The sequence below is a fragment of the Telmatherina bonti genome (genome assembly GCF_933228915.1).
Source record: "Telmatherina bonti genome assembly, chromosome: 15".
Lineage (NCBI taxonomy): Eukaryota > Metazoa > Chordata > Actinopteri > Atheriniformes > Telmatherinidae > Telmatherina > Telmatherina bonti.
This window is the reverse complement of record NC_136613.1, coordinates 36393124-36410660: the sequence shown is the minus strand read 5'-3', so window position 1 is coordinate 36410660 and position 17537 is coordinate 36393124. Positions and strand designations below refer to the sequence as shown.

The following is a 17537-nucleotide window of genomic DNA, read 5'->3' as shown; positions in this document are numbered from 1 at the left end:
TGCTGCTCGTTGACATCTCACTGTTTGTTCCTGTATGTAACTCATTTACTGAACACAGTTGTGATGAACCACTAATGTGCGACAGATGTATGTGTATATGTGTGTGTGTGTGTGTGTGTGTGCGCGCGCTGCGTGCGTGTGTGTGTGTGTGTGTGTGTGTGTGTGTGTGTGTGTGTGTGTGTGTGTGTGTGTGTGTGCGTGCTGCGTGCTCGTTGACCCTCCGTGTCTGCAGGTGGCGCTGTGACACGCAAACCGCGGCGGAAACGCTTCCGGCTCTGCAGGTCACCGCGTGTGCGAGCAAAGGAACAACGTGGAAGGTTCTGGAACGCCGTCTTCCAGCTTGAGTCCTGAATTTTAGCTGGAAATGACGGAGAAGAAGGCAGAAGCGACTTCAGCGCCCGCTAAAGAACTGCTGGCCTTAAATCCGGAACAAGAGTCCGAGTTCCAGAAGAAGGTCCAGCAGGTGAAGAAGAAGAAATCCGCCAAGGTGGGTCTAGTCCAACAGGTAGACCCGAGATAAATTGTGGGACAGAGATTTGTTTCTGTGTAGCAGTGTATTAAACAACACAATTGTTCAGGTTTGGACTGCATGCTAATAAAGAGCTAGTTTTATCCGGGATGGAGTTAGCACGTTATACAGTCGGGCTCGTGGTGCACCATGTTTCCATCACTGGGTCAGAGAGAGACATGGTGCACCATGTTTCCATCACTGGGTCAGAGAGACATGGTGCACAATGTTTCCATCACTGGGTCAGAGAGAGATGGTGCACCATGTTTCCATCACTGGGTCAGAGAGAGACATGGTGCACCATGTTTCCATCACTGGGTCAGAGAGACATGGTGCACAATGTTTCCATCACTGGGTCAGAGAGAGACATGGTGCACCATGTTTCCATCACTGGGTCAGAGAGAGACATGGTGCACCATGTTTCCATCACTGGGTCAGAGAGAGACATGGTGCACCATGTTTCCATCACTGGGTCAGAGAGAGACATGGTGCACCATGTTTCCATCACTGGGTCAGAGAGAGACATGGTGCACCATGTTTCCATCACTGGGTCAGAGAGAGACATGGTGCACCATGTTTCCATCACTGGGTCAGAGAGAGATGGTGCACCATGTTTCCATCACTGGGTCAGAGAGACATGGTGCACCATGTTTCCATCACTGGGTCAGAGAGAGACATGGTGCACCATGTTTCCATCACTGGGTCAGAGAGACATGGTGCACAATGTTTCCATCACTGGGTCAGAGAGACATGGTGCACAATGTTTCCATCACTGGGTCAGAGAGACATGGTGCACAATGTTTCCATCACTGGGTCAGAGAGAGATGGTGCACCATGTTTCCATCACTGGGTCAGAGAGAGACATGGTGCACCATGTTTCCATCACTGGGTCAGAGAGAGACATGGTGCACCATGTTTCCATCACTGGGTCAGAGAGAGACATGGTGCACCATGTTTCCATCACTGGGTCAGAGAGAGACATGGTGCACCATGTTTCCATCACTGGGTCAGAGAGACATGGTGCACCATGTTTCCATCACTGGGTCAGAGAGACATGGTGCACCATGTTTCCATCACTGGGTCAGAGAGACATGGTGCACCATGTTTCCATCACTGGGTCAGAGAGACATGGTGCACCATGTTTCCATCACTGGGTCAGAGAGACATGGTGCACCATGTTTCCATCACTGGGTCAGAGAGACATGGTGCACCATGTTTCCATCACTGGGTCAGAGAGAGACATGGTGCACCATGTTTCCATCACTGGGTCAGAGAGACATGGTGCACCATGTTTCCATCACTGGGTCAGAGAGAGACATGGTGCACCATGTTTCCATCACTGGGTCAGAGAGAGACATGGTGCACCATGTTTCCATCACTGGGTCAGAGAGAGACATGGTGCACCATGTTTCCATCACTGGGTCAGAGAGACATGGTGCACCATGTTTCCATCACTGGGTCAGAGAGAGACATGGTGCACCATGTTTCCATCACTGGGTCAGAGAGACATGGTGCACCATGTTTCCATCACTGGGTCAGAGAGAGACATGGTGCACCATGTTTCCATCACTGGGTCAGAGAGAGACATGGTGCACCATGTTTCCATCACTGGGTCAGAGAGAGACATGGTGCACCATGTTTCCATCACTGGGTCAGAGAGAGACATGGTGCACCATGTTTCCATCACTGGGTCAGAGAGACATGGTGCACCATGTTTCCATCACTGGGTCAGAGAGACATGGTGCACCATGTTTCCATCACTGGGTCAGAGAGACATGGTGCACCATGTTTCCATCACTGGGTCAGAGAGACATGGTGCACCATGTTTCCATCACTGGGTCAGAGAGACATGGTGCACCATGTTTCCATCACTGGGTCAGAGAGACATGGTGCACCATGTTTCCATCACTGGGTCAGAGAGAGACATGGTGCACCATGTTTCCATCACTGGGTCAGAGAGACATGGTGCACCATGTTTCCATCACTGGGTCAGAGAGACATGGTGCACCATGTTTCCATCACTGGGTCAGAGAGACATGGTGCACCATGTTTCCATCACTGGGTCAGAGAGACATGGTGCACCATGTTTCCATCACTGGGTCAGAGAGAGACATGGTGCACCATGTTTCCATCACTGGGTCAGAGAGAGACATGGTGCACAATGTTTCCATCACTGGGTCAGAGAGAGACATGGTGCACAATGTTTCCATCACTGGGTCAGAGAGAGACATGGTGCACAATGTTTCCATCACTGGGTCAGAGAGAGACATGGTGCACCATGTTTCCATCACTGGGTCAGAGAGAGACATGGTGCACAATGTTTCCATCACTGGGTCAGAGAGAGACATGGTGCACCATGTTTCCATCACTGGGTCAGAGAGAGACATGGTGCACCATGTTTCCATCACTGGGTCAGAGAGACATGGTGCACCATGTTTCCATCACTGGGTCAGAGAGACATGGTGCACAATGTTTCCATCACTGGGTCAGAGAGAGACATGGTGCACCATGTTTCCATCACTGGGTCAGAGAGACATGGTGCACCATGTTTCCATCACTGGGTCAGAGAGAGACATGGTGCACCATGTTTCCATCACTGGGTCAGAGAGACATGGTGCACCATGTTTCCATCACTGGGTCAGAGAGAGACATGGTGCACCATGTTTCCATCACTGGGTCAGAGAGACATGGTGCACCATGTTTCCATCACTGGGTCAGAGAGAGACATGGTGCACCATGTTTCCATCACTGGGTCAGAGAGAGACATGGTGCACCATGTTTCCATCACTGGGTCAGAGAGAGACATGGTGCACCATGTTTCCATCACTGGGTCAGAGAGAGACATGGTGCACCATGTTTCCATCACTGGGTCAGAGAGACATGGTGCACCATGTTTCCATCACTGGGTCAGAGAGACATGGTGCACAATGTTTCCATCACTGGGTCAGAGAGAGACATGGTGCACCATGTTTCCATCACTGGGTCAGAAACCATCCTGCTGGAAGCTTCCGTCACTGTGCTCATAAAGGGATGGACATGGTCAGCAGCAGGACTCAGGTGGGCTGTGGAGGTTAAACCAGGTCAGGCTACTAAGGAGACCACAGTGGGATGAGAAAATGAGTCTTAGGGTCCTGAACATAGGAGACTGTAGGAAATAAAATCCCAACAGCGTCCGTCCAACGTGTCTCATCAACACACACACCTTCTGTCTTCATTAATATTGGTCATAATGGTTTGTAACCAGCATGTGCAGCTTTGTGTTTCCATGTGATGGGTGCTGGCCCTCCAGGCCTTCAGTTACCTTACCAGATGCAGCAGTCCAAACACGACAAAAGCACATTTCCTGTGTGTGATTCAAGCTGTTGTCTCCTCAGGGGTCTCGTCTGACTCCAGGTGTGGTCTACGTGGGCCACCTGCCGCTGGGGCTGTTTGAGCCCCAGCTAAAGACCTACTTCGAACAGTTTGGGAAGGTCCTGAGACTCCGGCTGTCCAGAAGCAAGAAGGTAAAGTTCCCCATGCGAAGGCAAAAACACAGACGAGCACCTAAACCAGGAGGGTCAAACAGCACCGAGCCCAGACCCACATTCACTTCCGGTCCAGTAGAACCAGTAGAACCTGTCATTAAATACAGTAGAACCTCACCGTGTTTAATGACACGCATCGCCGTGGTTAATGACGCGCATCGCCGTGGTTAATGACGCGCATCGCCGTGGTTAATGACGCGCATCGCCGTGGTTAATGACGCGCATCGCCGTGGTTAATGACGCGCATCGCCGTGTTTAATGACGCGCATCGCCGTGGTTAATGACGCGCATCGCCGTGGTTAATGACACGCATCGCCGTGGTTAATGACGCGCATCGCCGTGGTTAATGACGCGCATCGCCGTGTTTAATGACGCGCATCGCCGTGGTTAATGACGCGCATCGCCGTGGTTAATGACGCGCATCGCCGTGGTTAATGACGCGCATCGCCGTGGTTAATGTCGCGCATCGCCGTGGTTAATGACGCGCATCGCCGTGGTTAATGACGCGCATCGCCGTGGTTAATGACGCGCATCGCCGTGGTTAATGACACGCATCGCCGTGGTTAATGACACGCATCGCCGTGGTTAATGACGCGCATCGCCGTGGTTAATGACACGCATCGCCGTGGTTAATGACACGCATCGCCGTGGTTAATGACGCGCATCGCCGTGGTTAATGACGCGCATCGCCGTGGTTAATGACACGCATCGCCGTGGTTAATGACGCGCATCGCCGTGGTTAATGACGCGCATCGCCGTGGTTAATGACACGCATCGCCGTGGTTAATGACGCGCATCGCCGTGGTTAATGACGCGCATCGCCGTGGTTAATGTCGCGCATCGCCGTGGTTAATGACGCGCATCGCCGTGTTTAATGATGCGCATCGCCGTGTTTAATGACGCGCATCGCCGTGGTTAATGACGCGCATCGCCGTGGTTAATGACGCGCATCGCCGTGTTTAATGACGCGCATCGCCGTGGTTAATGACGCGCATCGCCGTGGTTAATGACGCGCATCGCCGTGGTTAATGACGCGCATCGCCGTGGTTAATGACGCGCATCGCCGTGTTTAATGACGCGCATCGCCGTGGTTAATGACGCGCATCGCCGTGGTTAATGACGCGCATCGCCGTGGTTAATGACACGCATCGCCGTGGTTAATGACACGCATCGCCGTGGTTAATGACACGCATTGCCGTGTTTAATGAATTGATGTTTTTGTAAAATTTCAGGAGAAAAATAAGTAAAACTTTTGACCATATTTTAGTTTTTAATTTGTATCTTATGAATAAATATTTAAAATATATTGAGTATGTATTTATATAAATGTATATTTATTTAAAACATATGAAAATGTCAATAAATTTGTATAAATATTTTCTTTTTAATTAAAAAATATATAAATAAAAAAAAATTATAAAAACTTTATAAAAAATATTTTATATTTTCAGTGTATCCTTTTATGTAATCATTTCTTATTATGGAACAGAAAACAGGGAATAGTTCCATATATCCACTGATATTCTGTGTTTATAATGACCACATTCATCCGGCCGGCCAGATTGGAGCCTCCACTGGGCCAGTTTGGGTCCCCGGGCCGGATGTTTGACACCTCTGGTTAAAGTGTTGTTGGCTTGGACTGAAGCGGTGTCAGGTGTTGTCTGAGCCAACAGCCTCCTGGTGCGTCTAGCTTATCCCCGTCAGCAGGCTGATGAAACCCAGCAGACCTGCAGGGACTCGGCCAGTCTTCTCTAGTCCATGTCCTGCTGTCTTCCTCTTGCAGACCGGTGGAAGTAAAGGCTTCGCCTTTGTAGAGTTCCAGTGCGATGAAGTCGCTAAGATAGTCGCAGAGACCATGAACAACTACCTCATGGGAGAGAGACTCATCAAATGTGAGTATTGATCGTCTAAGATGTGTTTACAGCCGTGTCCTGAAGCTTTTCTCTAAATCCGTGCTGATGACTCATCGTTTATTCGTTTAAGCCTGATGGTGTTTCTCGACTCGCTGCATCCTCCAGGTCACATGATTCCACCAGAGAAGGTGCACGAGAAGCTGTTCGTGGGCTCCCAGAGAGAGTTTAAGAAGCCGTCGTTTCCCGCCGTGAAGCGCTACAACAAGCCGCGCACGGCGGAGCAGGTGGACAAGATGACCGAGAAGCTGCTGCGTAAGGAGTCCAAGCTCCGCAAGAGGCTCGCAGCTCAAGGCGTCCACTACGACTTCCCGGGATTCGTAAGTCATCCCTAACTTTACCTGCTGAACTCTGGAACAGCTGACCGGACAGGTGATCAGGTCCCGGTGGTCTGGTGGATCAGGTCCCGGTGGTCTGGTGGATCAGGTCCCGGTGGTCTGGTGGATCAGGTCCCGGTGGTCTGGTGGATCAGGTCCCGGTGGTCTGGTGGATCAGGTCCCGGTGGTCTGGTGGATCAGGTCCCGGTGGTCTGGTGGATCAGGTCCCGGTGGTCTGGTGGATCATGTCCTGGTGGATCTAGTGGTTTCTCTCATCCAGACCACCTGTCATCCCACACGTGTATGTTTTGGTGGTTTACCCACAATGCACCTTGTTTTGTAGTCTGGTTCCGGTACTGGTTGGCCTGAAACGGACCGGGACCTGCATTTCCATGCGAGCAGAGTCCACGCAAGTGTAGCGAAGTTTTGAGCAAATGGAGCAGGATTGGAGACAGAACGAGCCATAAGAACTCCTGCAGAGTATTGGATCTGTTTTAATCATGGATCGGGTCCGGTTCTGATCAGGTCCGGCTCGGATCTGGTCCAACTCGGATCAGTAAGGGTTGGGATGCATTGTTTTGCATTTCCAACGCTCCATACTGGGACGGTTTCCAGACCATTATATCTGATCCGTTCCACTACTGTTGGACCTTTTTGTCTTACTGATCCAACCATAAAGGGCGGAGCTTAACCTGCTCAGTCCTCTGATTGGTGGACGCAGTCCTGACTTCCTGTGTGTCTTGGCAACCAGAACAAAGCAGGAACATCTGTATTGAAATTAGTTTGTTTGTTAGGAAGACAATCTGCTGGATGGCCATCGTCCGTCCGCCCTCTGTCCGCCTCCCCCGTCCGCCCTCTGTCCGCCTCCCCCGTCCGCCCTCTGTCTGTTTCATGTTGAGGTCCTGATGATCTGTGTCCTCTGCTTGTGTCCTCCAGGCGGCTCAGAAGAAGCAGAAGTCCTCGGACTCCATGGACGCATCTTCGTGCGGTGATGTAAGTCCGCTTGTTGTCGGTAATGTGGCGCAGACTGAAAATGACTGTGGGCGTGTCCGTGGTCCAGGGTCAGACAACTGCGCCGACAGCGTTGTGGTGCCTTTAAGCTTATTGCGCGCCAGTCTGTGGCGTCCTGATAAAACCCAGGCACCTACATCCCAGTTGTAGAGGTTCCAGATGCTGACCGAGCTGTAAACGTTTCCCTCTGCTCCGCTGCAGGACGCCACGCCGGTCTGCACGCCGTCTTTCCTGGAGAGGAGGAAGTCCACCATCGTAGACGACGATGCAGACGATGAGATCATCATTAAGATGCCAGTGGAGGAGGGCGAGGAAGACAGCGACGAGCCGTCCGAGGAGGAGCAGTGAACATCTGGAGGGTGGCATCCTGGACCTCCTCAGAGCAGATGCTAACCTCTGGATCCTTACAGACTGTAATTAGCAGTGACTGGAAAAAGCCGTCGGATACAAGACGAGTCTCCGTCTCTCTGCTGATGGAAGACGCACGACAACTTCCTGTTTCCATTTTTACCTGATTTATTTACGCCATGTTGACTAAAAACACACCTGCTGTGTGACATTAAAAAGAAACGTGAGAAAGAGTTCTGTCAGGACGTCATCTGTCCAGCCCTCACTTGGATCTGTCCCAGTAGCTGCTATGCTAACTGGGTCTGTCCCAGTAGCCGCTATGCTAACTGGATCTGTCCCAGTAGCCGCTATGCTAACTGGATCTGTCCCAGTAGCCGCTATGCTAACTGGGTCTGTCCCAGTAGCCGCTATGCTAACTGGATCTGTCCCAGTAGCCGCTATGCTAACTGGGTCTGTCCCAGTAGCCGCTATGCTAGCTGGATCTGTCCCAGTAGCCGCTATGCTAACTGGATCTGTCCCAGTAGCCGCTATGCTAACTGGATCTGTCCCAGTAGCCGCTATGCTAACTGGATCTGTCCCAGTAGCCGCTATGCTAACTGGGTCTGTCCCAGTAGCTGCTATGCTAACTGGGTCTGTCCCAGTAGCCGCTAACTAACTGGGTCTGTCCCATTAGCCACTATGCTAACTGGATCTGTCCCAATAGCCGCTATGCTAACTGGGTCTGTCCCAGTAGCCGCTATGCTAACTGGGTCTGTCCCAGTAGCCGCTATGCTAACTGGATCTGTCCCAGTAGCCGCTATGCTAACTGGGTCTGTCCCAGTAGCTGCTATGCTAACTGGGTCTGTCCCAGTAGCTGCTATGCTAACTGGGTCTGTCCCAGTAGCCGCTAACTAACTGGGTCTGTCCCAGTAGCCACTATGCTAACTGGATCTGTCCCAGTAGCCGCTACGCTAACTTGATCTGTCCCAGTAGATGCTGGTGAAGAGACGGGAGCAAAGTCACACTGAAATAAGTTGAACAATATGTTTTATATTTGCATTTGAGCCCATCGGTCGTGTTGTACCAAAGTTTTTATGCATGCAGAATTTGTTTCTACATGTCGTTGCTATGGTGAAGCATGAACTGGGAGTCGTGATGGTTTGGGGGGGGGGGGGGGGGGGGGGGGGCTGGGCTGGTGAGGTTTCCAGTTAGTGGGGCTGTCTTCGGTTTTTCTGCGAGACCATGACCCCAAACACACCTCCAGGCTCCGTAAGGACTGTTCGACCAAGAATGAGAGTGATGGAGTGCATCACATGAACAAAGATAAAGAAAAAGCAATAAAAAAAAGTCTGTGGGCGTTTGATGAAATGTGAAACAATCCTTGTCATTGTCGTCTGGACCCTCTGAACAGATAAAAGCTGTGTGGTTAGTTCCTGCATGTCCGTCACTCCGTCTGAAGAGGGAACTTCAAGCTGAAATAACATTTATTTCTCTGACCTGAGAAAAGCATAACGTGGTTTCCCACTCTGGTGGATTTAATCTGGACTTTATAACATTTTAATTCAGACAGGTCAACCATGGCCCAGAGGTAAAACCTGGTTTCCCACAGGCTTCAATCAGCTGATCTGGAAGTTATATTTCACATGCAAACAATACATTTATTTTTATTTAAAACTTTCAGGTTCACAATGTTTTATTAAAGGATATTTCAGAAAAATTTGAACGATGGATGTTTTTTTACTTAAAAAATTGGGATATAAAAGTTTCCTTTTGGCCTGTCCCTCTGAAGGGGTTGCCCAGTGGACCATCGCACAGTTGCACTTTTTGGCACGTCTTACGGTGGATTCCTGTTCCCCTCTGCTTGGGACTGACTGAAAGCCATCATGTCCCCCTCGAGTCTGTAGCAGGACTTGAACTGCAGACCGTCTGGTTGCAAGACTAGTGGTTCTACTACGCCAGCCACTGCCACCCCCTGGAACCTAAATAAGGCAAAAATGTCAAATAAATAGAAGTTGTGAATTAGTTAATTCATAAAAAAAAAAAAAAGTTAAAATACTAATTTATAGAATATGTTTATGTAATAGTATAAATAAAAATGTATGTAAAAAACACACATTTTTAAAATGTATACAATATAAATATATTAAAGAATTAATGTAAATAAAACAATACTTAATTCACCAAATAAACTTAAGTTTTCATAATTTTTGTTTAAAACTAGAAAAGTGCTCTTCTTGCAGAAGAGAATGCCCTTTTATGCTGAATGATTACTATGCAATTAAATAACCATTTGGAGAAGCAGCACAACATTACAACTTAATTTATTATGGGAGTGCATTGGCATTTGAACCCACAAACATCTGAACAAAAGCCCACTTCTTTGACCAATACACCAGCACAGCTTTCCTCTACGCTATGGCAGAATCATCTAGATTTTTTTTTTTTATCATTGGAATGGGAATGTTTTGTTTGTTTGTTTGTTTGTTTTTTAACACTTCCAGCAATGTGTATAAGAGCATAGGATTTAAATGTATAAAGTAGCACACAAGATCTGTTAGATATAGATGAGCATAGGAAGAAAAAGTACAACCATCTGATGCATGACAACCCAGCACCTGAAATTGAACTCACAACCTTCTTAATGGGAGGGAATTCATCTTACCACTACGTACCGCGTACCTGTGTACCGGTGCAGAAAATGGACCAATCGCTGAGCAGCATTTTCTGTTTTGTCCAATCACAGGAACAAATTTTAAAAATTGATAAAAACTTGATTACCTTAAAAAGTTCAAATGTCACAAAGACCAAAAATCATAGTACACATCTCCTGAATGAGCTGAACAGTTTAACATTTGAATGGTTGAAGTGAGACAAAAGATATGAGGAGTAGTGTTTCAAACATTTTGCAGGAAAGATCACTTTGTTTTATTTGAAGCATTTTAACAACAAACATCTAATATTTACCTGTTATTTTCGAACAGCTTTTTTTTTTTTTTTTTTTTTTAACTTGAATGAACACTTGGCATTATTTGTACAACTCTTCAAACAGGCATTGCACATTGTTATGTTATATGTGCAGACAATAGACATTTTAACTGCGAAGCTTGCAGTGAAATCTAAGCACTTTGATGGAACAGTATGCAGTACTCTACACACAACATCTGGCATATCATCATAATGATGTTATTTTACTGATCTGTTGAGTCTGGATCTGGATCCACTTGGGCCCAAGGCCCCCCATCTGAACTGAACGTTACGCCCCTGGCTTAACGCCGCGGCTCTCTGCCTCCATGTTTTCCTAAATGTTTTTGTTCCAATAAAAACCGTCTTCTTTCCGGACGTCGTCAGACCCTCAGCTGACCTCCTGCAACCAACAGATGTCGCCAGAGGTCGACGTGCATGACTGAAACGCAGCAGGAAGGCTTTTCCAGGATTTCCATGCGACACTTTTCCAAGTGCCAACATCATCTCTGACGCCAGTGCGCATGCGCGCGGCGATATCCATTCTTGTCCTGCAGGCAGCATTCCGGGTGGAGAATGTGAGAGAAAGGGGGAGACAGACCAGATTTCAGGTCCTAGACTAAATATTTACTCCAGGAAGCGACCAGCTCCATGGTCCCGCTGTCTGCAGGATCTGGTGAGTAAAAACAGGGTGATGAAGCTGCTCCTCTTCCTCCTCTCGTCACGTTTTTCTGCCTCTTTGTGCCGCGAGCTGATGGAGAGGAAGGCTAGGCTGCTAGCTGCTAGCTGTTATTCCACCTGGCTCCCACACAGGTGGATCAGCTGTTTACCCACCGGAGGGGTTCAAGTCCACGGGGGAGACCCACGGGAAGCTTCTGCTCCCTGCTGGGGGGTCTGGGAGCTGTCAGGAGGCTGGCTGTGATGGTAGCTGCGAGCTAGCTGGGATCCGCTAGCAGCACAAAGCCCAGGGTGGCCTTACATCTGAGCCCAGGGTGGGAAGGGTGAGGGTGGCCTTACATCTGAGCCCAGGGTGGGAAGGGTGAGGGTGGCCTTACATCTGAGCTGAATCTGAACTGAAAATGCTCAGATGTTACTGTAATGAACTGTTTATAACATGTATAATAACCTGACAGTTGATCGATTCTGTTTGTCAATATCACATTGGATCAGGATTCAGAGATAAATATGTTGCTAGTTTAACACACACTTCCGTTAATCTGAAATCAGGGGAAAAAATATCCAGATCAAATGATCTTGCAGCCAACAGGGCGACCACGGTGAAGTGTTGACAGGAGCATGATGTAGAGCTGGATACAGCAGGGATGTCCAACCCAGCTGGTCATATGAACTGCCTAAACTTCTGGAGCCATGTTTAGTCTCACATTATCATTTTATGAACTCACAAAACATTTCATCACAAGTATCTGAAACTGAAAATGTTTAACCTTAGGGTTAGAACACTTCTGGTATTTTTGTATTAGCTAATTCATCCTATCAGGGGCAGATCGGACCCTCTGGCGGCCCGTTGGGGTCGTATGTTTCACACCCCTCGTGTTATAACTAGAATATTTCCAGATGAATTCCTTGTTGGGACCATGTGCAGCTTCCACTCCTGCCATCATACATGTTTGATGCATTTCTGTCAGATAAACAGAAGATTTAGCTGTATAACTGGTTGCTGTGGAGACAGGGCGAGTCCATCAGTTGGACACGCCAAAATTCCCACTCAGATAGAGTACATGTTAGATAACAACCATTTTACCAAATAATTTTCTTACTGTCATATAGACTGGCCTCTATATGTTGCTATGACGACGGTGTCCACTGAGCTTGAGCTTGAGCTTGATTGTCAACGTTGCTATGATGGCGGTTTTTTCAGAGCTTGATTGTCAACGTTGCTATGACGACGGTTTTTTCAGAGCTTGATTGTCAACGTTGCTATCACGACGGTGTCTTCTGAGCCTGATAGTCAACGTTGCTATGACGACGTTTTTTCAGAGCCTGATTATCACCGTTGCTATGACGACAGTGTCTTCTCTGTCCCGGAGACAGAGGTCCATTTCTTCTCCCTTATGTATGTAAATGTGGACGTTGTCAGTTTCCAACAGTGTCACACGTCACCGTCTTCATACTTCCAGGCGTCTTTTACGTTGCCATGGTTGTTAAACCAGTTCATCCAGTAGGGGGCGGTGCTGGGTTCACTTCCACCTTCTGACACCGGTTGGGAGCAGTAATGCACCACTATATAGTTGCTTACAACTGTTCTAAAACACCAGAAGAAGAATGAAACCACAAAGGTTTTTTTGCTGGTCTCACCTTCTGCGTCTTCTTTGGGTGCCTTTTTTGTGTTTTGTGTGTCGTCTTCTTCCTGTTCCCTCTCTTCTTCTCTGGTTTGCTCCTGGCCCTGTGATAGACTGGCGACCGGTCCTGGGTGTACCTGCCTCTCGAAGTGGTTTAGAGAATAACTGAATGGTTTGTTCTGCTTTCTGGGTGTGTGTCAGCTGTACAACTTGACTCTGCCTCCCCCTGGTAGTTTCTGGTGCTATAGCCCCGTTTATCTGCAGGTAAAAACTGAACCTTTGGACTATTCCTGAGCCATAAGTGAAAGAAGAGTTTTTATGACTCTACTGACACTTCTATAGTTTCTATGGCAGATGATGGGTGTCCCCCGCCTCCCAACTTGAGGAGATGTGAAATGGAGGTGAGTGAAGCCAGTGGTGGACTCGGGCTTTGAGGCGATGTAGGAGGGAAGTATCAGGCCTATCGCAACGCGGTGAAAGAACTGCGACATTTTGATGTATGATTTGAGCATGTAGAGGAGAAAGTGTAGCAACAAAAGAAGCCAGAGATTTATTTTGTATAATTTTAAATACAATGTATAAATTTTCATTACATTCTAGATTGCGCCGTCTGATGGCAGCAAATTGTAGTAGCTCTGACTTGCCATCTTGCTAAGTACAAACTCTTCTCATATAGATATTATCTCAAATGAGATCTTTTTTTTCTGAGGATTTCATGCCGGTTCGGAGGGTGTGCTGCAAGGAAGATTTTTCTGCATATTTTTGCTCTTTCAAGACTTGTTATGATGAGTCTCCAAAGACTTTAATCAACTGATTAAACTCTCCCAAATCAGGATTATCAGCGAAACAACACATCAAATCCACATCAAAAATGGAGTTGAAAAGAAAGAGAAGAGGATGCAGAGTGGGAGTGAGACTAAGGAGAGAGTGATGGAGATTTAAACCATTTCTCCCAACAGTCCTCATGGATAATGTGAGATCGCTAGCTAACAAAACGGACGAGCTCCAGATGCTAACAAGGTCTCAGAAAGAATACAGAGAGTGCAGTATTATGTGCTTCACCGAGACATGGCTGCATGAACACATCCCTGACTGTAATGTGTCTGTACCGGGCTTTAAAACGGTCCGTGCAGACCGCAGTAGACAACACAGCGGAAAGCTAAAGGGTGGTGGAATTGCAGTGCTGGTTAACCAGCGTTGGTGTCATCCTGGACATGTTACTGTCAAGGAGAAGATATGCACAAGGGACATGGAACTGTTAGCTGTGAGCTTCCGTCCATATTATTTACCCAGAGAGTTTACCTGTGTTATTCTGGTAGCGGTTTATATAATACCTGGTACCGCACCAGACACAGCCTGTGATGTCATCAGCTCCGTCGTTGCTCGGCTACAAACACAGCATCCAAACTCATTCATGGCGATCTCCGGAGACTTCAACAACGTCTCCCTCTCTGCAACTCTACCAACATTCCAGCAGTTTGTCAGCTGCTCCACCAGAGAAAATAAGATGTGGGACTTATTTTATGCAAATATGAATAATGGATCCAGTTGTTCTGCCCTGCCTCCTTTAGGAAGATCTGACCATAATCTGGTTCTTCTCACCTCCACCTACAAGCCCATCGTTCAGCAGCAACCAGTCATCACAAAGACTATCAAAATCTGGTCTGCTGAAGCTGAAGATGCTCTTAGAGGAGGCTTTGAGGCTACAGACTGGAACGTCCTCTGTGAACCTCATGGAGACGACATCAACGCCATGACTGAGTGTGTGACAGATTACATAAACTTCTGTGTGGACAGCATCGTCCCAACAAGAACAGTGAGGTGCTTCCCCAATAACAAACCCTGGATCACCAGTGAGCTGAAAAAGCTGCTGAACATCAAAAAGAAAGCCTTCAGGGATGGAGACAGGGAGTTATTGAGGGCAACACAAAAACAACTTAAAACCCAAACTAAGAAGTGCAAGGAGGACTACAGGAAGAAGTTAGAAAGTCAGCTCCAGCAGAATAACCTGAGGGATGTGTGGTCTGGAATGAAGAAGATCACCGGCTTCAAGTTAAAGGGGGACCAGCCTGATGGAGGTCTGGACAGAGCTAATGAGCTGAACATATTCTTCACCAGGTTCAGTTCACCCCCTACCTCCAGCCCAACAGACCACACAGCCTCCATAAGCCCACTGCTTTCCTGTCACGCCTCCAATCTGTCACCCTGCAGCTCAGTCATGGACCAGAACACAGCTTCATCTCCCTCCACATCAGGACATCCTGAGACCTCCACCTTGTTTGTCTCCTGCAATCAGGTTAAGAAGCAACTTGAGAAACTGAACCAGAACAAGGCTGCAGGTCCAGATGGTGTCAGTCCCAGAGTTCTCAAGACCTGCTCAGAACAACTATGTCCGATTCTCCAGCACCTTTTCAACACCAGTCTGAGACAAAATAGAGTCCCAGTGCTGTGGAAAACCTCCTGCCTTGTTCCAGTGCCTAAAAAACCACAACCAGCTGAACCAAGTGACTACAGACCAGTTGCCCTGACATCTCACATCATGAAAGTCCTGGAGAGACTCTTACTGGCTCACCTCAACAAGCAAGTAAACACCTTTCAGGACCCATTCCAGTTTGCATATCGTAATGGACTTGGGGTTGAAGATGCCATCATATACCTGCTCCAGAGAGCACACTCTCATCTGGACCATTCAGGCAGCACTCTGAGGGTCATATTCTTTCATTTCTCAGTGCTTTTAATACCATTCAGCCTGCTTTGTTATGTGAGAAGCTCCATAAATTCCAGGTGGATACCTCCACAACCACCTGGATCTATGACTACCTCACAAACAGACCCCAGTTTGTGAGACTGAAAGGTTGTGTGTCTGAGATGGAGGTCAGCAGCACTGGTGCACCACAAGGAACTGTACTCTGGCCATTCCTCTTCACTCTGTACACCTCCGACTTCCAGTACAACTCTGAGTCCTGTCATCTGCAGAAATACTCTGATGACTCTGCAGTTGTGGGGTGTATCAGGGATGGACAAGAAGCAGAGTACAGAGAACTGGTCAGTCAGTTTGTTAAATGGTGCGGTGACAATCATCTCATATTAAATAGCAGCAAAACAAAAGAGATGATTGTTGACTTCAGGAGAAAGAAGAATAAACAAAGCACTGTTTCCATCCTGGGAGAGGAGGTGGAGGTGGTGGAGGAATACAAGTATCTTGGAGTTCAGCTGGACAACAAACTGGACTGGAAATGCAACACTGACTACATCTACAAGAAAGGTCAGAGCAGACTGTACTTCTTAAGGAAGCTGAGATGGTTTAACGTCTGCACCAAGATGTTGCATATCTTCTATAAGTCTGTTGTGGAGAGTGCAGTCAGCTTTGCAGCATCTGCTGGGGTAGTAGCATCAGAACCAGAGACTTGAAGAGAATCAACAAACTGATCCAGAAAGCTGCTTCTGTGCTTGGAGTAACTCTGGAGCCGCTGGAGCTGATTGTCCAAAGAAGAATGCTGCACAAGCTGATGAAGATGATGGAGGATTCTTCACACCCTCTCCACAACACAGTGATGAAACAACAAAGTGTGTTCAGTGAGAGGCTTCTTCAGGTCCGATGTAAGACTGAAAGATACAGAAGATCATTCCTGCCAGCAGCCATCAGCCTCCGGAACAAGACCTCCTCTAGTTAATTTCTTATATTCTACAATATTGGATTTCCGTTTGTCTCTGTGTGTCCCTGTGATGGACTGGCGAGCTGTCCAGGGTGTACCCTGCCTGTCGCCCAAAGCCAGCTGGGATAGGCTCCAGCTTCCCACGACCCTGAATTGGATTAAGCGATTTGGAAAATGAATGAATGAATATTGGATTTCCCTTTGGGGATTAACAAAGTATTTTTCATTTCTTTGTTTGTTTTTTTGAGGTGCATTTAGATTGCGTGATGTCCCACAACTCTCTATGAGCAATTTATAAAACTGAATATAATTTTAAGAGTTTCATTTAAAACTGTAAAAAGTATCAGAATGTGACTTCAGACAGTGAAAGTTGTGTATTTTGTGAGTCTACTAACTTTGAATACCTGCGTGATGGTGCTTCAAAGTGGGCGGAGTCTGATCTCGTCTCGCTCGGTCTCATTCATTTTCAGTGGAGCAGATGGATCTTTTTCTTTAGGTTCTGCTGAACAGTGAGATGGATAGCAAACATGTCCGGATCAATGTTTGCTGATCTTGCCGATCAAGCTGCATGTATTTATTTGTTTTTTGAAACTGACGTGATGGAAAGGGAAGAAGTAGAGCGGTGCGTAGGGGAGATTGTAAGACGTGGGCTTCGACGCTTTCGGCGCAGTGAAACCAGTTCAGTCCGACAATCAGCCTCATGTTGGCGTACCTGAACGCCACCTTTAGAGATCAGATGAAAATAAGTCACTTTGGCAGTCAGAGCAGATCCATCCAGATCCAGCAGATCCATGCTGTTGGCTCATTGACCGTTGCATTGACGTAGATTGATGGATTGTTCAGCCGTGATCATCGAAGGGTCTCTGACATGTGTTTACTGTCACAGACACATTTCGCTGTGTTCACTGTCTGTCGGATGTTTTCTGGTGTTTTCAACCCAAGCTCTGACTGGATCCCAGTCACCAGCTGGGAGAGAAGCAACACTTGAGATTGTTTCGTGTTTCCCGACAAGGTTTTACTGCC

The 17537-nt window shown here is 47.6% G+C and overlaps 2 protein-coding genes across 4 annotated transcripts in view; both read left to right on the top strand.

Annotated features, from left to right (window-relative positions):
• Positions 1-291: 291 nt before the first annotated feature.
• On the top strand, positions 292-8040 carry nifk (nucleolar protein interacting with the FHA domain of MKI67). The gene is made up of 6 exons (XM_079254843.1): positions 292-487; positions 3883-4011; positions 5816-5924; positions 6051-6262; positions 7196-7252; positions 7472-8040. The coding sequence occupies exons 1-6, from the start codon at positions 365-367 to the stop codon at positions 7616-7618; spliced, it is 777 nt and encodes a 258-aa protein (XP_079110969.1). The 5' UTR covers positions 292-364; the 3' UTR covers positions 7619-8040.
• A 3059-nt stretch (positions 8041-11099) lies between these two features.
• clasp1a (cytoplasmic linker associated protein 1a) overlaps positions 11100-17537 on the top strand; it is a 194121-nt gene continuing 187683 nt past the window's right edge. For all 3 annotated transcript variants that reach the window (XM_079254046.1, XM_079254045.1, XM_079254043.1), the window contains exon 1: positions 11100-11234. The gene's annotated coding sequence lies outside the window, so the exon portion shown is untranslated. The remainder of the gene's footprint in view (positions 11235-17537) is intronic.